The sequence below is a fragment of the Lithobates pipiens genome, unplaced genomic scaffold (assembly GCF_037356315.1).
Source record: "Lithobates pipiens isolate NorthernLeopardFrog02 unplaced genomic scaffold, aLitPip1_a1.2 Scaffold_18, whole genome shotgun sequence".
Classification (NCBI taxonomy): Eukaryota; Metazoa; Chordata; class Amphibia; order Anura; family Ranidae; genus Lithobates; species Lithobates pipiens.
In genome coordinates, this window is record NW_027507758.1 from 280,638,848 (window position 1) to 280,659,725 (window position 20,878).

A 20,878-nucleotide genomic window follows, 5' to 3' on the forward strand; every position below is an offset into this window, starting at 1 on the left:
TGCATAGATTCATTCATTCACACTTGTTGTGTCCTGAAGGTGCTCTCATACACTTAGGGGCAGTTTCGCAGGAGTCCAATAAATTAAACAAAATGTTCTTAGATGTTGGAAGAAGCCCAGGCATACATGGAGTGAATATACATATTGTCCCAGTAGGGAGCAGAGACAGGACTCATCTTTAGGATAGTCACTTAGCCCTAATGCCACTTAAAAAAAAACTACAAATATTGCAAATAAAATACTGACTGAAACTTGGAAAAATAGGGAACTAAAGGACCAAAATTAATCTAAGATTAATCAAAAGTAAGCCTTGTGATAGACAAGATTTATTATAAGCTCAGGTTTACTTTAAAAACCAAATAAATATTCATGCTTGGGCCTGAAACTATAACCAATAAGCTGCTACTACTATACTTCAATACAGATTATAACCAAATAGTAAACGAAGAGTGCAGCGTTAAAAATAAAAGACTTACATCCCCCACAGCAAATTGAGAAAAACTATCAAATTATTTTGTATAAACAGCAGCGAACCTATGAAAGGCCACCTTAAAAATAAACATTTTATGCCAATGCACTTACAATCTATGCAGAATATACAGTGCTTCTAGTACATGGAAAACATCCAGATGCCAGTTTCTAAGATGAAGCTGGTCACACATGTGTGGTAGTCATGAATCCTGGCTCCGCCCTATGCGTTTCATCACATATGACATCATAAGGGACCCCATTAGGTTTATTTTAAGTATGTTGGTGAACAGTAAGGCCTCTTTTACACAGGCCTCAGCTTGTATGGGAGCAGTGTGAAAGGTGAGCTTTTACAAAGCATTGGAAGAGCTTTCCATAAGCTTTGTTGTAGCTTTTGTCCTTTTTTTGTCTATTGGGATATAGAGGTTGCGTAGGTGCGTGTCCCAAAATGCACACTCTGCGTTGGGGGCCACACATTTCACTTCACACAGGTGTACTATTCAGCTCCAGCATGACAATGTTAAAAACAGATGGGAGTGCTAACTGTTACGTAACAAACTGCTGGCAGGCATTAGCTTTAGTGGTTCACTTGTACCAGTGTCATAAACGTTTTTTTGAAAAGTTCTGCTATATCATTCATTATTCAGAAACCTAACAGAGATCTACAGGTCTTTTATTACAAGTACAGTATGAATATTGATATTGTGAAATTACCAAATATATAAAAGTAAAATTAAGCAAGAAGTACATCAGTTAATCAGCACTAATAAACGAAACCTGCAGTGGTTTGCCTAATTTATGCTGCTGCAATGAGGAGAGGGTCAGTAGACTAAGAAAAGGTCTGGAGTTACAAGAAATCTATCCCGTGGCATTCTCTACAGAATGGCACCCTGTACTTTACATGGGTAGCGCATATCAGCTTTGCAGAAATCGAATCCTTTGTTTCCTTTCATACTCCATAAAAGATAAGAAAAGCTAGTACACGCTCCTTTTTATATTAAAGAAAGTTATGAGAATGTTTAATTTTCTCCCTTCGGGCTAAAAGGCTTTTTCTTGTTCTTCTATATGAGAAGGAACATTTTTTTTTTAAAGAATGGTGTATAAATGATGTCAAATAGGTCATCTAGTACAAAAGAGACATGGGTATGCGAGTATTAAATATGGTATAATATATATTCATTTATCAAAACATTATTTACTATATTTTTGAAATTTGCAGACCTATTCATCCTGTGAAGCTACATGTACATTTGTTCAGTGCGAATGTCGGCAAAATCTAATGTTACTTGACCATTTTCTGTAGAGGTTGCATGTTCTTCATAAAAATAGCATAAAACAAGAAAATACTGCATTATGGCTGATAGATTGAATGGATTATCATAGGAATTAAGTACTTTATTTATATCAACTCCATCTAGTGGTCATAATGCAGAATGTTCCTCATTAACGCTATTCTTATGAAGACCATCCAAGACAGAGAGAAAATGGCTTATAACATTTGATTTTGCCACATTTACACAGAACAAATGTACATGCCTTCACAGGATAAACTGCTCTGATATATATTTTTTTTTTATAAATACATGTCATAGGGGTTGATTTACTAAAGGCAAATCCACTTTGCACTACAAGTGCACTTGGAAGTGCAGTCGCTGTAAATTTGAGGGGAAGATCTGAAATGAGGGGAAGCTCTGCTGATTTTATCATCCAGTCATATACCAATTAAAAATGCTGTTTTTTATTTTCCTTGCATGTTCTCCTCAGATCTACAGCGACTGCACTTCCAAGTGCACTTGTAGTGCAAAGTGGATTTACCTTTTACCCCATAGTGTCGCTCACAAAAACACAAAAACATCAAGTAGTAACTTGCCATTGGTATTAGTGTAAAGTTATACAGTGATGGTTAATAACTTGTAAAAGGAGAAGAAAAAAAAAAGAAAAGAGAAACTAGAAAAGGCAGTAAAACGTCAAGTACCCATGTTTGTGTGCGGTTATCATAAAAATTGTTCATATGAGAGCTCTCAAATACAACCATTGCCCATGGGACTTTGGAAGAATTACACCACACAAATACAAATCCGTACATTCTAAAAAAATCGAATTTTTATTCACATACGTAATTAAATTTATATCATATTAAAATTCTGTGACAGCCAGTTGATATCCTACAACCCAACGTGTTTTGTGAAGCAACGTTCACTTCTTCAAGAGATAATAATTTTTAATATGACATCTGCAGAGAAATCATGTCATTAGTATGCAGTAGCAAAAATATGTGCCAATGAAAATATCTGCAATAAGGAAAAAACTTTCCAACAAAACAGTTGATGAGCAGTACAACACATAACTTACCCACCAACTATAAAACACGCTTAAAAATATAAAATCCTTCTCCAACAAAAGAAATGAAGTGAAACGAGGAAGCACAATGAGGAGAGTCTTGCCTGGGAGACGTGTAAAGGGCAGGAGACCACCAGACAGGAAGCACACAACAGGGGCCACAAACCGCGGTGCCCCACATATAGTGGGCAACTACAATAACATTTATATCAAGGGGCAAAGATGTCAAACGCATGTCTGAGGAAGACCAATAACTGACATTGACTAAGGTGGTGATGAATGGATATAGCCCTAGAAAATAAAGCTGAGAAAGATAACACTAATAAATCCTGTGACAAAAGTTAAAGAAAGACGATTATAGGAAAGTACAGAAGTAAAGGGGCAATCTAAAAAGTTATGATCCCAGAAAAATTACCTTAATTCTGCCACTAAGTCCTTACAAATGAACCAAAAGACAAAAGTTGTGTTCACAGTCTTTACCAAAAGCCAGAGAAGAGTGAGAGGCCCTCAGGGTCCCTGCTATATGTACCCACTGGCAGAAGAAGCTGCCTACCCAGCGTCATGTGGATTAGGTGAAAAACACCATGATAACAGCTGTGTGATGTCATTACATCTTGCGTTGTCTGGCTGCCATAGGAAATGGCGGTTTGCTACCGCCATTTGGATGTGGGGTTTGGGGTGTTTTTCGCCTCCCACCACCAAAGAGTCCAAATAGCTTTTTAATTGATTTGTGCACTACAATATTTATTGTAAGCAATGGAAAACTACAAAGACAACATTGTCACTTTTATGTCTGAGAATTATTATGTGTTAAAGATTACAGTGAAAAAGTACTTTGCAGTCATAGCAACCCATGAATAGATTAACCTAATTTAAATGCACGATTACATCACATGTAGCTAAAAATATCAAATTTTGGCCAGGCGTGTGAAAGAGCTGGAATACTTATAGCGCGCAATATCCTTAACTAAAATCAGAGCTGTGCAGTGAGTTAAGCTTTTGAAAAACATCTTGGATAAGAAATGTATTTTACTGCCTTATAACAATCCACAAGCCATTCTACCTTTTCTTTGCCATTAAAAAAAAATATTGCAATGCTTTTAAAAGCGTAGAATTCTTATCACCCAACTTATTGAAATAATAATGTATTCATACTTACCCTGCAATAAAAGTGTAAAAGTAATAGCTGAGAGGCTGATTTATGAACACTGGAGCAAAGTAAAGCTGTTGCCTTTAGAAACGATCCATTTGTTTATCTTAGTAACTATTGTCACTAAGACTTAGTAATTGTAAAGCACTCTTTTTTTTTTTTATTATTCTTTATTAAAATAATAAACATGTCATACTTACCTGCTTTGTGCAATGGTTTTGTACATAGCAGCCCAAGCCTCTTGGATCCCCCATCGGTCCTCCTGATATCTCCTCTTTGGCACTTTCTATGGGGGCACTAATGCAGGCTTATTTTTAGACACAAACAGCGGGGCTTGACTCTTCCCCCTGCTCCCTCATCATAGGATTTGTTTGACAGCAGCGGGAGTCATCTGCCCAGTGAGGAGGGAAAAGTCACTGCTCTCTTGCACAACACTAGATGGAGACTAGGCTCAGGTAAGTATAATGGGGGGAGCTGGGGGAGATCCTCTGACACAGAAGGTTTTTTTTTTTGTCTTAATACATAGAATGCGTTAAGGTAAGAAACTTTAAGGTTTAGAACCACTTTAAGGTGATTGGAAGTCCACATTTTTTTGTCACAAGCACAGGAATGGAGAAGAGATTTTCCTTGTTCCAATGTTACCTGTTTAGAGATTCCCAGATAGCAAGCAATTGAGCTGCAAGTTTGAAAATGACTTGCCAGGCTTCACAAGTTTGTTGCACAATTGCAGCAAGTATGCATTGCATGACCCCAGATCAACTTTCTTTGCAAACATTCAGCATGTCCGCTGCAAGTACTGGTTCAGATATGTTGTGCAATAGTCATCCCACCACAGGGGTCACTGTGGCTGAATTTGGAAAAGTGTAAACTAGAACTTGTGCTTCAAGTAATCTGCAGGTATACAACTTGACAGTGAAAATGTGACTTACAATTAAACATTGCCACAAATTTTTGGAAAGTTATCCTTGCTATCTGGGTTTCCCCCAACTTCCTGTTGTGTCTCTAGGACAAGTTAGGGAAAGTCTCCCCAGCAACATAAAAAAATGACATGGGTTGTAACTCTTCCCTCCTCCAACAATACTAGAAAAAAAATGTTTTGGCTGTAGATCAATTTTATGATTCATGATTTATAAGGAAGTACATGTCTTGTCCATCAAATGGCTTCCATCTACAAAGGTTTGTTTTCAGTAAAGCCTATTATTTCTACCCTGGCAGGTTCCATTAAAATATGCATTGTTCTAATATCTCAAGGATTTCATTGGAGAGGTTTGCTTTAATTTCTCAGGTCTGCCAAATTGCTGAGGCCATTTTGAGAAAGTCCCACTCTTCTAGTGGATTTTTTGTTTTATGAGCAGTGAAGCATAAGGAGTAGGAACACCCCTGTTGTAATAGAGAGAGATTCTAAGGTGAGCAGAAAAGGGGCTGGACATTATTGTGAGAAGTCCCCACTAAAACCTCAAGGAAATATAAGACATTAGGTGACATGAAGTCATTCTCTATCGTCATACCTAACCCCAGTACTGTACATCACCCTCTCCTGCTATACATACCTTTTTGTAAGTGTCCTTGATCATGTTACATCACGTTATGTCATCTTTTGTCCTTGGAGGTGGGTGGTCCTGAATGCTGATAATGATGTGGCACACTTCTCTGCAGCATTCGATTGTGAACTCAAGGCAACTTGAAGCTATTACTATGGTTTTGGACAGTACCCTATATTGCTGCTGGGACCTGGGGTTACTCTGGAGCTTTCTGACTCCAGTTTGCTGGAAACATTGACTTTTCAATGGTCCATGTTGATTTCCCTTTGATAAGGTTTGTGACAGTTATCACATCAAAAAAGTAGCAGTGGATGCTTTTCGAATAAATTGTTCTAAACGGTGTAGCGAATTGTTTAAATTGTTATTTGTTTTCATTTGTTATGCCAATTTCCTTTCATGAAACTGTTTTTGCAGCTTATTTATATTAGGCAAGATAATCCTGTAAAATGACGTTGAATAAAGCAAAGATCCTAAGGAGATTCTAGTAATTTTCAGAAGCCCAGTATCTGTATTTCTCTATATTTATTTATTACAGATACTTATATAGAGCTGTCAATTTGTGCAGCGCTTTACATGTTTTTTGCATATGCACACCAGCCCCTACCCTCAAGGAGCTTACAATCTAAGGTCCCAAACTCATATTCATACATACACGTACTGGGACCAATTTAGTCAGGAGCCAATTAACCTACCAGCATGTCTTTTGGCATGTGGGAGGAAACCAAAGTACCTGGAGGAAACCCATGCAGGCACAGGGAGAACACGCAAACTCCAGGCAGGGAGTGCCGTGGTTTATACTTCCAGGTTGCCATGTGCAGTGGTGAAAGCTGAAGAGCAGACAACAATGTCCCTCATTCACATTTATTTTGTGACCTACAGTTGCCCCATGGTTTCAAGGACCAATTCCATCAGGCCAGAGGCAGTTGGTGCAATCTGACCTGGAGCGGATTCTGCGTTTTGAGAAACCCACCTCCATGCTATATGCACACCTCCTCCGGGTCTCATCTCCAGAATTGTCTAGGCTCCCTCAACAATGGACCCGGGATGTTCTGTAGCTACACTTCGAGGACTGGGGGGGATATGTGGGACTTTCTCTTTAAAATACTTGTCTCCTTAAGAGAACGCCTTATTCAGTATAAAATTGTTCATAGGGCGTATTTCACTCCCACCCGGGTGCACAAGATGAGATCCTCTCTTTCCCCAGAGTGTTGGCACTGTGACCATACCCCCAGGGATTAGATCCACATTTTCTGGTCCTGCCTGGTAATCAAGGTCTTTTGGTCCCAGATCCTTATGGTGGTAAATAAACTCCTACATATCCCTGTTGTTCCTTTCCCCAAAAATATGCCTGCTTGGTTTGGTGGAGGAACTAGTGCCCAGGGTGGCGGAGAGGACCTTGCCGGGTCTCTTGCTATTCTATTCCAGGAAATCCATCATCCTATGCTGGAAGCGACAGGCTCCCCCCTCTATTGAGATATGGAAAACACTTGTCAATACTGTGATCCCCTTATATAAGGATACCTATATACATAGAGGCTGTCCGAAAAAACTTGACAGAGTGTGGACTAAGTGGTTAGCAGAACCCTCTACTGCTGCAGCTGATTAGGTACTTTACTAGTAGTTGATGGCCCCACCTGAAGATCTGAAGGGGTAGCTCCTTCTAGCGCTGTGTTACATGAGTGATGTTTCCATGTCAGTTTAATCTTGGAGCAAGTGTCAGGTCAGCTCTCTGATATCTTATGATATTGGTAGAATGTTTAAAGTGGTTGTAAACCCTTACAAACCACTTTGACCTACAGGTAAGCCTAGATTAAGGCTTACCTGTAGGTCCAAGCAATATCTCCTAAACCTATATGGTTTAGGAGATATTTGCCCGAAAACGGGCACCGCTGTCTACGGCGCATGCGCCGTAGACAGCGGCACGCAGGCGCACTGAGTGCAGGATTTCCAAGAATGGAGCTGCCGCGCGTGTCGACTCCCGTGCGCATGCGCGGGAGTGACGTCATCGCGGCTTCGCCGAATGACAGCGGCGGAGCTGCGAGACGCCACCAGCAAGATCGATGCGGCGGACTACAGGGGACAGCGGCGACTTCGCTGGCTCCTGTGTCAGGTAAGTGACACATAATGGGCTACTATGCGATGCATAGTAGTCCATTATGCTTTGCCTTTGCAGGGAATGAAAGAGGAAGTAAACTCATCAGGGTTTACTTCCTCTTTAAAATTCCTCTGTATCAAACTGATTTTGGTGACCCCTGGGTGGGTACTTTTTAAGATATTAAGCCAAGTGTTAGCTGTGCTGCTGCACTATTGTATTGTCTATGTGTTTGTTTCTGGGGAAAAAAAAGATGGCCTAGGCTATAAGAAGATTGGCAGGACCCTGAAACTGAGCTGCGGCACGGTGGCCAAGACCATATAGCGGTTTAACAGAACAGGTTCCATTTAGAACAGTCCTCGTCATGGTTGTCCAAAGGAGTTGAGTGCACGTGCTCAGCATCATATCCAGAGGTTGTCTTTGAGAGATAGACGTATGAGTGCTGCCAGCATTTCTGCAGAGGTTGAAGGTGTGGGGGGGGTCAGTATGTCAGTGCTCAGACCATACGCTGCACACTGCATCAAATTGATCTGCATGGCTGTTATTCCAGAAGGAAGCCTCTTCTAAAGATGATGCACAAGAAAGCCTGCAAACTGTTTGCTGAAGACAAGCAGACTAAGGACATGGATTACTGGAGCCATGTCCTGTGGTCTAATGAGACCAAGATAAACGTATTTGGTTCAGATGGTGTTAAGTGTGTGTGGCGGCAACCAGGTGAGGAGTACAAAGACAAGTGTGTCTTGCCTACAGTCAAAGATGGTGGTGGGAGTGTCATGGTCTGGGGCTGCATGAGTGCTGTCAGCACTGGGGAGCTACAATTCATTGAGGGAACCATGAATGCCAAAATATACTGTGACATACTGAAACATAGCATGATCTCAACATGATAACAACCCCAAACACAGCTCCAATACAACCACTGCCTTGCTAAAGAAGATAAGGGTAATTGTGATGGACTGGCCAAGCATGTCTCCAGACCTAAACCTTATTGAGCATCTGTGGGGCATCCTCAAACAGAAGGAGGAGGAGCGCAAGGTCCTTGATGATGATGTGATGTTGTCATGGAGGAGTGGTAGAGGACTCCAGTGGCAACCTGTGAAGCTCTGGTGAACTCCATGCCCAAGAGGGTTAAGGCAGTGCTGGGAAACAATGTTGACCACACAAAATATTGCCACTTTGGGCCCAGTTTGAACATTTTCACTTAGGGGTGTACTCACTTTTGTTGCCAGTGGTTTAGACCAGTGGTCATCAACCCTGTCCTCAGGGCCCACTAACAGGCCAGGTTCTATGTATTACCTTGGGGAGTTGCAGACTAGAATACTGCAATTACTGAGAAGCAAATGATATCACCTGTGATGTATTTCAGTTATCTTGGAAACCTGGCCTGTTAGTGGGCCCTGAGGACAGGGTTGATGACCACTGGTTTAGACATTAATGGCTGTGTGTTGAGTTTGAGGGGACAGCAAATTTGCACTGTTATACAAGCTGTACACTCACTACTTTACATTGTAGCAAAGTGAAATTTCTTCAGTGTTGTCACATGAAAAGATATAATAAAATATTTACAAAAGTGTCAGGGGGGTACTCACTTTTTTGAGATACTGTGTGTGTGTGTGTGTGTATATATATATATATATATATATATATATATATATATATATATATATATATATACATACAATAAATGGTAGGTTAAGAGTTAGTTTCTATGGTGTTAAAGGGTAAAAGTAAGTCTTGGGCAAGCTTCACGCGTCTGCGTTGTAGTAAAGTGCATTTTCAAACGCGAGGTTCCTTAGTGCATAACCCATGGTTCATGGTGCCTATCATCTTGAATGGCACCCCAAAACACTTAACCAATGTACCTTCAATGCACCTGCACACTATTGCCTAATATTGTGCACTACAAATTTTGGTCTGCTGTACATTGACAGAGCATTCAAATGAATAGCGCCACATCAGATAGGACAGGTGTGAAGGAGCTCTAAAGGGTTACTGTAAGTGTGAAGGTAAAATTGTTTTTGGCAATAAAACCTTCTACCTGAATTTGCATACTCCTAGTTTCTTGCATGGGCTTCAGAAACCTTTCATTCGCACACATCTTTGTGCATGTGTGGAAGTGCCACAATAAGAAAATACTTAAGCCGCATACACACTATCGGGCTTTTTGCTGATTTTTTCCTTCAGATTTACCAAAACCATATAATATGAGGTCAAACCTTAGGAGTTTCAATGTGTATTGCAATCAGGCAGGCCCTTGCACAAATGGTTTTTGGTAGGACAAAAATCAGCAGAAAATCTGATAGTGTGTATGGGGCGTTACAAATAAAAGGTACATTTTAGAATCTAGGCTAAAGTATTCTTTCAACCGACAATCTAATTGCATGTTAACATGTTCTGCTATTTTGCAAAGACGCAGCTTTTATTTTTCACAAAGAGCTATCAGTCTTTTTTTAGTACATTGAAAATACAAGAATACCAAAAGCCACAAGAAAATCTGCTGTAGGAGTGTTTAGTACACACAGCAGAGCGTAATAATTATGTGATGCTAATCACAATCTGGTCCAGTTGAAGAAGAACATTTAGAAGCAGCAAGAAACAGAACAGTTTGTTTACCAAAATACTAAAAGACTGAAGTCATTTCCAAAAGAAATAGTTTATTATGTGAAAAATATAATGGCATCAGGAGCACAAAATAGCATCAAGTATTTTTTCTCTTTCTTTAAAGGAAAATTTCACTTTTGCTAAATACATTCATATCATATAATTTTAGTCTGCAACCAACTGGCAAAAAAAAAATCCTTGTTTGCAATCGTGGCAACACTGGGGACTTGTACACTGTATACAAAATTCCCCCAAACATCACATTTTCTCCAAGTGTGATTGGATCTCCTCCTTTTTCCCAGAGGACTTGTGAGTCTTGTATATTTGGGGATATTCTGGCCAAAACATTCATGCATCTCCAGTAATACTGAGGTGCATGTTTGCTGTTCTAGAATAGAGTGATTTTTCAATATTATATTTATTATAATATTTTTTTTTGTTTACAATCTTTTTTATTTGATACAAAAATAATGGTAGAAAACATTATATCATAAGTTCAGAGAAATACAGTATATAAAAGTCATCGTTATTGGGGTTAATAATATAGCTTACCATTGGAAATCCTCATTGCTTCCAATAACCCAACAAAAAAATAAAATTAATAATATTTACCTCATGGAAAAAAAATTCCACAGTTTATACAACACCACACATCTACTTGAAATGAAATGGAACCCTTGGCTTACAAACTCTGATCACCTTTCAAACCCTGGATAAAGATTCATCCATCAGCCAAATTCACTGATGGAAAGAAAGACTCTATTTTTCTTCCTGTTTATTTGACTATTATAATTATTTTTTAACGTCATATTATATTTATTCATTGCAGATGCACAAGCAGCAAAGGCCTTGTTGCCGTAAGGAAGCTGGCACAACATACCCCAAAGCCCAGAGAATTGCAGGTTTCAGATGTTGCATGGTCCTACATACATGACAAAATTCACAATGATGAATTCACATAGTTCTCGTGCTCATCATAGGTTTATTGAGTAAGAGGTAGGCACAGGAAAACAGACATGACCTAGGGAGCCTTGACGCATTTTACACAAAGATGTTGAACTGCATTTTACCTGCTTTAGCTGCTTAGCAGTTCTAAAATGAAACAAAAGCCCTTACACTTGGCTTAAAGCCCAACTCTAGGGAAACATAATACTCCTTTGCAGTGGGACTACGCCTGCACGGCAAAGATTACGTGCTTGTTTACATCTAGGTGAGGAAAAGGCACTTTTACTTACCCAATCCTCCCCTCCCCTGGCAGATGGGGCTCCCCCATGCACAGGCAGTTGACTATTCCTCGGTGTCCTCACGTCCATTTCAGGTCTATGGGCCTTGCATCAGTATTGATGATGTCAGAGGACCTTAGATCACTAGAGTGTAGGAGAGAAGTGGCTACAGGAACTAATCTAGCAGTGTGGAGGAGCCTTCCCGAGTGGGGGATCAGGTAAGTAAAAATGCTTTTCCAAGTCCCCTAATCAGAAAGAAGCATTTAACCCTTGCAATACAGGACAGCCCCACTGCAAGGGAGCATTTTTATTTTTTATAGATTTCAGCTTTAAGGATGTTATTGCATGGGCCAATCTCATTACATGTGTAAAATAGTAAATACAGTGCCTTGGAAAAGTATTCATACCCCTTGAAATGTATTTTATTGGGATTTTATGTACTTGACCAATACAAAGTGGCACATAATTGTGAAGTGGAAGGAAAATGATAAATATCCAAATATTTTACTAATAAATATCTGAAAAATGTAGCATACATTTGTATTCAGCCCCCTTTACTCTAATACCCCTAACTAAACTCTAGTGGACCCAATTGCCTTCAGAAGTTACCTAGTCAGTAAATAGAGTCCACCTGTGTGTAATTTAATCTCAGTATAAATACAGCTGTTCTGTGAAGCCCTCAGAGGTTTGTTAGAGAACATTAGTGAACAAACAGCATCATAAGGCCAAGGAACACACCAGACAGGTCAGGGATAAAGTTGTGGAGAAGTTTAAAGCAGGGTTAGGTTATAAAAAAAGTATAAGCTTTAAACATCTCACGGAGCACTGTTCAATCCAACATCCTAAAATGGAAAGAGTATGGCAAACTGCAAACCTACCAAGACATGGCCGTCCACCTAAACTGACAGGCCGGGCAAGGAGAGCATTAATCAGAGAAGCAGCCAAGAGGCCCAGGGTAACCCTGGAGGAGCCGTAGAGATCCAACACTCAGGTGGGAGACTCTGTCCACAGGACAACTATTAGTCGGGCACTCCACAAATCTAGCCTTTATGGAAGAGTGGCAAGAAGAAAGCCATTGTTGAAAGAAAACCATAAGTAGTCCTGTTTGCAGTTTGCGAGAAACCATGTGGGGAACACAGCACACATGTTAAAGAAGGTGCTCTGGTCAGGTGAGACCAAAATTTAACTTTTTGGCCCAAAAGCAAAACACTATTTGTGGTGGAAAACTAACACTGCACATCACCCTGAACACACCATCTCCACTGTGAAACATGGTGGTGGCAGCATCATGTTGTGGGGATGCTTTTCTTCAGCAGGGACAGTTAAGGTGGTCAGAGTTGATGGGAAGATGGATGGAGCCAAATACAGGGCAATCTTAGAAGAAAACCTGTTAGAGTGCAAATGACTTGAGACTGGGGCAGAGGTTCACCTCCAGCAGGACAACAACCCTAAACATACAGCCAGAGCTAAATTGGAATGGTTTAGATCAAATGTTGATGCATATTCATGTGTTAGAATGGCCCAGTCAAAGTCCAGACCTAAATCCAATTGAGAATCTGTGGCAAGACTTGAAAATTGCTGCTGTCCATCCAATCTGCCAGAGCTTGAGCTATTTTGCAAAGAAGAATGGGCAAAAATGTCACTCTCTAGGTGTGCAAAGCTGGTAGAGACTTACCCAAATATATTTGCAGCTGTAATTTCAGCAAAAGGTGGTGCTACAAAGTATAGACTCAGGGGGGCTGAATACAAATGCAATTTTTACATATTTATTTGTAAAAAAAAATGAAAACCATTTATAATTTTCCTTCCACTTCACAATTATGTGTCACTCTGTGTTGGTCTATCACATTAAATCCCAATAAAATACATTTACGTTTTTGGTTGTAACATGACAAAATGTGGAAAATTTCAAGGGGTGTGAATACTTTTTCAAGGCACTATATATGCAGTTAATTTTGCTAAAGTCCATGCAATGTATGCAATTGAACTTGAAGGGTTGTTTTTTGTTTCCAAATATTATATTACATAAATCATGTAATATTTTTTAGTATATAAACTTTCAAGAACATCTAACCCATTTTTGCTATAATGTGCTGTAGAGAACTTTGGTTAGTCTAGCAGCGCTTTTGATATATGGTGTTATCCCATGATAAAAATATACAGAAAGTCGAATTACCTTTGATTTTGATTTATTTTTTTCATTTAAAGTGTATGTAAAGCCAAATTATTTTCCTTTTCCATCCATTTGAGAACACAGCCTGATAATAAGCTATCTAGAGTTATACGGTTGTCTACAGGAGGAGCATGGTCCCCTTGAGGCTATAGCCTCTCCTACCTTATATCTGTTCTGTTTTAATTAGTGTCCTTGTGAGAATGGATGTTCTTTGCCCTCTGCTATATATTCTTTTTAATTTGGAAGATGTTTCAACAACCAACAGCTGCTGGTTTATTCGGACCAGATATTTGAAATCCAGGAATTTTCTTCAGTTTGCCAAAAAGCTAAAATCTGCTTAGCACAGTAAGTATACTGGTGTCCTCTTTATGATGCTCTTGTTGTTGGCCGTGAAAATTTGTTATTCTATTTAGCACAGTATTCTGTTGTTCAGGTCAGGCCAGTATATCTGGGCATTCCTTGGAAAGTTATCAGGTCCAGATCTGTGGCAGTTTACCCTACCCCATCCTTTTACAAAAAAAAAGGTGTGTGTGGTCCGTGGCACCATAGGTGATAGGCTTCCATCCCAATATAGAGACAGAATAAACAAAAACATTGGTCGAGTGGATTGTAAGAACATAGTAGCAAATCTGTAAATTTATTGCATGATAGCAAGTAAAAATGACAATATTACAAATATGAAATCAGGATAAAAAGCATTGCATTGAGCTGAACCATGGTTGACATAAAAGGAGGTAAGTATGCATTTATATTATTACATCATTGCATGGTCACACCAAACAGCAGTAAACGCATATGGCAGAAGGTCAAACAGTCCAAACATTATACAGCATTACACAGCATCCTATAACTCACGTTTTGTGGATTGATCTCCACTTCTTCAGGAGTAGATGCAGAAGAAATAAATTAATATGATAATAAATATCATAGGTGTAACCCAACTATGAATTGGTATAGCGACAAAAGGCCTAATACTTACATGTCAGCTCAATAGATGGGAGGAGTGAAAAAAATCTGGCAGCTCTGTAGGCGGGGCGCACCGGGGAAATGTCCACCCCGGGGACTGAGGCGTTGTAACCCAACCAAGACCCACAGAAAGAGGGGAGCATAGGGCATCCATGTCTAGGTGAATCCATTAAGATCGTGCATGAGTAGTGGCATATAGGCCCATGCAGGGGTCAAGTCCTGGGGAAAAAAGTGTGGGAACTCCCACCCAAGATCCACTCCCCTACCAAAAAAAAAAAAAAAAAGATACGCTCATATGCATATATATATTTCACATAAAATACAGTGACTGCAAATGCGACATGCTACAAGAGATGATCAGACTGCGAATGTGACTACAGGAGATGACCAGACTGCGAATGCGACATAGTACAGGAGATGACTAGACTGCGAATGTAACTACAGGAGATGACCAGACTGCGAATGCGACTACAGGAGATGACCAGACTGCGAATGCGACATAGTACAGGAGATGACTAGACTGCGAATGTAACTACAGGAGATGACCAGACTGCGAATGCGACTACAGGAGATGACCAGACTGCGAATGCGACTACAGGAGATGACCAGACTGCGAATGTGACTACAGGAGATGACCAGACCGGGAATGCGACTACAGGAGATGACCAGACTGCGAATGCGACATAGTACAGGAGATGACCAGACCGCGAATGCGACTACAGGATATGACCAGACTGCGAATGCGACTACAGGAGATGATCAGACTGCGAATGCGACTACAGGAGATAACCAGAGTGCGAATGCGACTACAGGAGATGACCAGACTGCGAATGCGACTACAGGAGATGATCAGACTGCGAATGCGACTACAGGAGATGATCAGACTGCGAATGTGACTACAGGAGATGACCAGACTGCGAATGCGACTACAGGAGATGACCAGACTGCGACATAGTACAGGAGATGACCAGACCGGGAATGAGACTACAGGAGATGACCAGACTGCGAATGCGACTACAGGAGATGACCAGACTGCGAATGCGACTACAGGAGATGATCAGACTGCGAATGCGACTACAGGAGATGATCAGACTGCGAATGCGACTACAGGAGATGACCAGACTGCGAATGCGACTACAGGAGATGACCAGACTGCGAATGCGACTACAGGAGATGACCAGACTGTGAATGCGACATACTACAGGAGATGATCAGACTGCGAATGCGACATAGTACAGAAGATGACCAAGTAGCTAGTTTTAAAATTTAAACATGTACTCAGCCCCTTTATGGCACCTCCTTTACATTCCTGTCCTCACCCCCTTTGTAGAACCCCCCTTCACATTCCTGCCCTGCCTCCCTTTTATATCACCCCTCCTCATTCCTTTCTGTTTCTGATACTTTCCCCCTCCCTCCTTCATAACAGTGCCCTCTTCCCTGTCTTACCTTACACAGGACACAGCAGATGACATCGGAAGTGCAGCAAAGGGATGGACAGAGGGCGGGACCTGCCCCAGTTAACTGATTGGTTGATAGAATGCAGAGCAGTTCTATTAACCAATCAGTTAACTGAGCCAGCCCCTGCCCTCCGTGCATCACTGTGCTGCTCTTCCGATGTCAGCTCTGTGAAGACAAAGCAGCTAGCAGACTGTGTTAGAGCCTCGGGCGGCTCTGGTCCTGCAAAGGGAACGGCGTTCCTGCTGTGAAAAAAGTGCGGGGACGCCGTTCCCACGCGTTCCCGCAGGACTCGAGCTCTGGGCCCATGGTAATCTGTCAAGAGTAAATAAAATGGCTATGCATTATAGGTTGGACAAACCCTGTAGAGTGACATAGTGGGTAAAAAGGAACAGAGTAGGACCCTGACCAAGATAGGGGTGGTGTGTCTGTGGTCCTTTTGCAAACAGGTACTGTTTGTAGATTTTTTGCAATTTTAAAACACAAAACAGGAAGTAAAGACAAGGAAAACAAATGTTTTCTAATCAAGGCTGTTAATTCCAATTTAAAATTGAAAGAGTCCATAGTTCTTACCCTAACACTGTGTTTGCACTTGGTTCTGGTTCTGGTTCAAGACCCAAGTACTCTTAGCCCTTGTACACACGGTCGGAGAATCCGTCGGAATGTGTCCTATCAGACCGTGTCGTCGGATAATCCGACTGTGTGTGGTATGCATCGGACTGATTCCGTCGGACCCAATTTTCCAACTTGTTGGAAATATTTCCCGACCAACTGGGCCGATCGGACATACTCCGATCATGTGTAGAGAATTTTGATCGGACCAAGTGCCACGCATGCTCAGATCAAATTCCTACATCAAAGCTATTGGCTACTAGCCTGAATGTAGTCCCATCGTAACGAAATTGCGTCATCACATTCTGAAAGATCGGATTTTTCGACAACTTTGTCCGACCGTGTGTATGTAACAGTTTCGGACAAGATCCGACGGACAAAATCCGACGGATTTGGTTGTCAAAATCTCTGACCGTGTGTACAGGGGCTTAGATTTGTAAAACTGCGACTTGGTCTTTTATACATACGTTCTTTACTTTCTATAAGTTTGATCTGTCTGCTTCTGCAAATGCTAGTTTTGGTCAAAAGGTTTTGCATGTGTCTTTTTAATGTCCGTAGTTTCACTTTTTTTTGGAATCTTCTTGTTGGGATGGTTTACCTGTATTTAATTATTATGGTGTGCCTTCCCCTCTGTTTGAGCTGCTTTTGAATGTGTCTAGGATGATAATTATCAAGCTATGCCCCTTAATAAACTATAACGAAAATAGGATTTTTGTGCTCACCATAAAATCCTTTTCTTGTAATCCACTGAGGGACACAGATCTGTCCCCTCATACGCTATTGTTCTGTCTTTGGACTGTTTGCTACAACTGTGCAAGTGTAAAGTTGAAGGAGTTATAGCGGCAAGTTGTCTACCCTTCAGTTTTCTATGTGCCTAGTGTTCAATTTCCCTGTAGGCAGCAGTATAACCTTAGATTGCTTATCGTAATTAATTAAGCTGTGTCCCTCAAGAGAACAGGATTTTCTGATAAGTAGAAAAATCATTTTTATTTGTTTTGAATAGGGGAAGGAAGAAAAATATAATTTCTATTCCTGTTCATGACAAGACAAGAAATTAAGGAAATCTTCTAAACTGGGGGAAATTCCCTTCTTTCACAGACGTCGGTGTTATGTAAAAGTGAGATAAGCATTGGCTGACCTAAGGTGAACCTGTGCTTTGCCCATGCATAACTGCCTTAACGTGAACCTGTATTCTACCCAAGCAAGACAGGAATGTAGACATGTTTGTTTCTTGGGTAGGATTCAGTCTTGGGCATCCAGAAGAGATTAATGACATGGGTTGTGCAGTGTGCCGCTGTAAATTGTGGGTGTTAAAAAATGGCATTAACATTGGGATGGATTTAAAATTTGAGCACGCTGTGTACATAGTAACATATGCCATACTCTAAATATTCACAAAATCCACAAGTAGGAGTCTTAACAGGTGCATACAGACCTCAACACAATCCCCAATTCCCAAATATGTCACCTGTATGTTTGGGGAAGAACTGGAACATAAAAGGTAGTTATAATAAGCTTAGATCGACCCATATTGTAATGATTGGAATGGCAGTGATATAATGCACTAGGTGTAGAGCAAAATTAATGTACATTAACAATACAAGGTGTAATGTCAACCACAGCAGAAAAACATTCACAGCAACCAACAGGTGATAGATGTAAGAGCCAGCTAGACTAGCATGCTGCGCTTCTGGGGGAGAAGGGGTTACAGTGCCTGACTCTAGCACACTGTGCCATCATCCCACAGTGCTGTCCCCACTGTCTGCTTCTAGTTCGAGGTTCAGTGTCATTTTACCCTAGTCTGGCTGCATACTGCGACACACCATTCACAGTGCTCATCACCCAGACACAGGAAGTCAGCAACGTCAGTCAGATGTAGTCATCTGTAGCTGGATAATATAAAGCAATCCATAAAATCATAGGGCACCCCATCCCAGTGTAGTTGGAAGGATGGGTGTGGTGCCTATCATTGTAAACACACTTTGACCTAAAGGTAATTAGCCAATAAATTGTTCCTGTAGAAGAAAAAAGGAATACATTATAGCATCCCAAACACTTTTCCTTACTCTTTCCCACACAGCGTGAGTTCCTCCTGAAATTACAGAGAGTATACAACACAAGGGGGGTTATTTACTAAAGGAAAATCTACTTTGCATTGCAAGTGCACTTGAAAGTGCACTGAAAATGCACTTGGAAGTAAAGTCACTGTAGATCCGAGGGGGATATGCAAGGAAAATAAAAAACAGCATTTTAGCTTGCACATGATTGGATGATAAAATCAGCAGAGCTTCCACTCATTTCAGATCTACCCCTTAGATTCAGGGTCACTGCACTTTCAAGTGTACTTTTAGTGCAAAGGGGATTTGCCTTTCGTAAATAACCCCCAGGGTCTGTAAATCTTCCCTGCCATACACTCCATAGCTGTAACTAAAGGCAACTGTGAGTGGAGCTACTGCCTTGGAGTGGAGGAACTCTTTTGTGCATTGACCATGTACCCTTTTCCTCAAAAGAGAACACAGCGGCCAAGTGGGGCAGTGTCACAATCAGCAAGAGGAGAATTCTGAAAGTGACATTGATGCCACCTGCCTTGGCCAACATAGCACTGCCTTTTTTTTAAGAGTGGAGTCTGGTGTTTTGGCAGAGAGGTGTTTTTGGGAGTCCATCAGTGAATGGCAACGTGATAGAAGCAGCACAGTGGCTAAGTGGCTAGCACATCTGCCTAGTGGCATTCAAATTCCAACCATGACACTACCTGCCTGGACTTTGCACGTTCTCCCTGTGCCGACATGGGTTTCCTCCCATCCTCCAAAGACATGCTGGTAGGTAATTTGGCCCTAGTATGTGTATATATGAATGTGAATTAGATAAGTACTATTCTCTTTTCTCTTCTCCTCTCCTCTGACATATGGATGAGTGGATTGATGCCCCTATGGGTATTGAAACAAGATAATTGCAGACACCGCAGATTGTTACTCGGAGGGAAATGCGTTTTTGGGTTGTTTATAACATTATCAGCAGATACCTCTGGTAAGTCCATTTAATACAGGCGGCGGTGGATTCACTTGGTGTTGTGGTAGATATAGGAAGAAACATAAGAACTTAAAATTTATTTTTTCATGTTGGAATGATAGTGGAATTGTTTTTCAAATACTTGGACAATTTATGTGTATTTAATATATTTATATGTAATTTTGAAATTACTTGGGAATAATTTGCACTTAAATATGTTTACACAGTGTTACACATTTGTTATTATGATCAATTTATAGAGAGGTTTATTTATTTAGTATATTAGATTGAAGCACTATTTATTGAACAAAAGCACTGTCTTTAACACACTTAAGAGACCTTAGATTGTAAGTTCCTTGAGAGCAGGAACCGATGTGAATGTTTAGTATATATGTAAAGCGCTGTGTAAATTGAGGGTGCTATATACTGTAAGTATCTGTAATAATAATAGGAGAGGGAGCCCACAGGGTGCTTTCCAAGCCTGCAGATTTCTACTGCTTGCACCCTCCTCTATCAGTGGCCCTGGCTTCTCAGGAGAGTATCAAACCCTTTGTCTACACTCCAGATGCAGTGCTGCCTTAAGCATAGCTCCCAACTGTCCCTCATATCAAGGGACTGTCCCTGATTTGGAACAGAGTACCACTGTCCCTCTTTTCTCCTTATTTGTCCCTCATTTTGGTCTGATCTATGTTGCTGTAAAGTGTTTCACAGTGCCAAACCTTTCATCCAGTTTCTAAATTGCTCCATTTGTAAATTTGGAAAGCCAGTATAAAGGAATAGTAGTGGTTAAAAAAAAGGACTTGTGGGTTTAACTAATCTTTTTTTTTTTGTATAATTCTCCTTTAAATGGGCATGTCATATGCCTACATACTTTTGCTAATAGGTGTCCTTCATTCCCATCTCAAAAAGTTGAAAGGTATGCCTTAAATGAACCTTATAGAGATTAATTAAATTTTAGTGTGGTGCACTCCACTATTCTTGCTTGATTATGGATCATCAACATGGTAGTAGTAATAATATCCATTTTTTGTCCTTTTCCGTTTTGTCTAACCTACATATATGTCCTGTTTGTGATATCTAGCTGTAAGTACAAAAGTTGTATGTCATCCACCTTTTGTTATTTCCTTTTGCTGTGTTGATGTCTGAATGTTTCCCTGTAATCTTTTCTTCATAGCGGCACTCTCTGGGTGAAGCTTTACATAAATCCATCAGTAATGTAAGTCACCTGTACATACAGTGTTGACATAA

The 20,878-nt window shown here is 40.5% G+C and overlaps 1 protein-coding gene across 6 annotated transcripts in view; it reads left to right on the plus strand.

Annotated features, from left to right (window-relative positions):
* The window catches only part of FAM184A (family with sequence similarity 184 member A), a 300,376-nt gene that overhangs the window by 242,877 nt on the left and 36,621 nt on the right, over positions 1–20,878 (plus strand). For 4 of the 6 annotated variants that reach the window (XM_077487031.1, XM_077487035.1, XM_077487036.1 and 1 more), the window contains exon 11: positions 20,805–20,846. The exons of the other annotated variants lie outside the window; for them this stretch is intronic. In XM_077487031.1, coding sequence (XP_077343157.1) covers positions 20,805–20,846 — 42 coding nt within the window. The remainder of the gene's footprint in view (positions 1–20,804; positions 20,847–20,878) is intronic. 6 annotated transcript variants of the gene reach the window in all.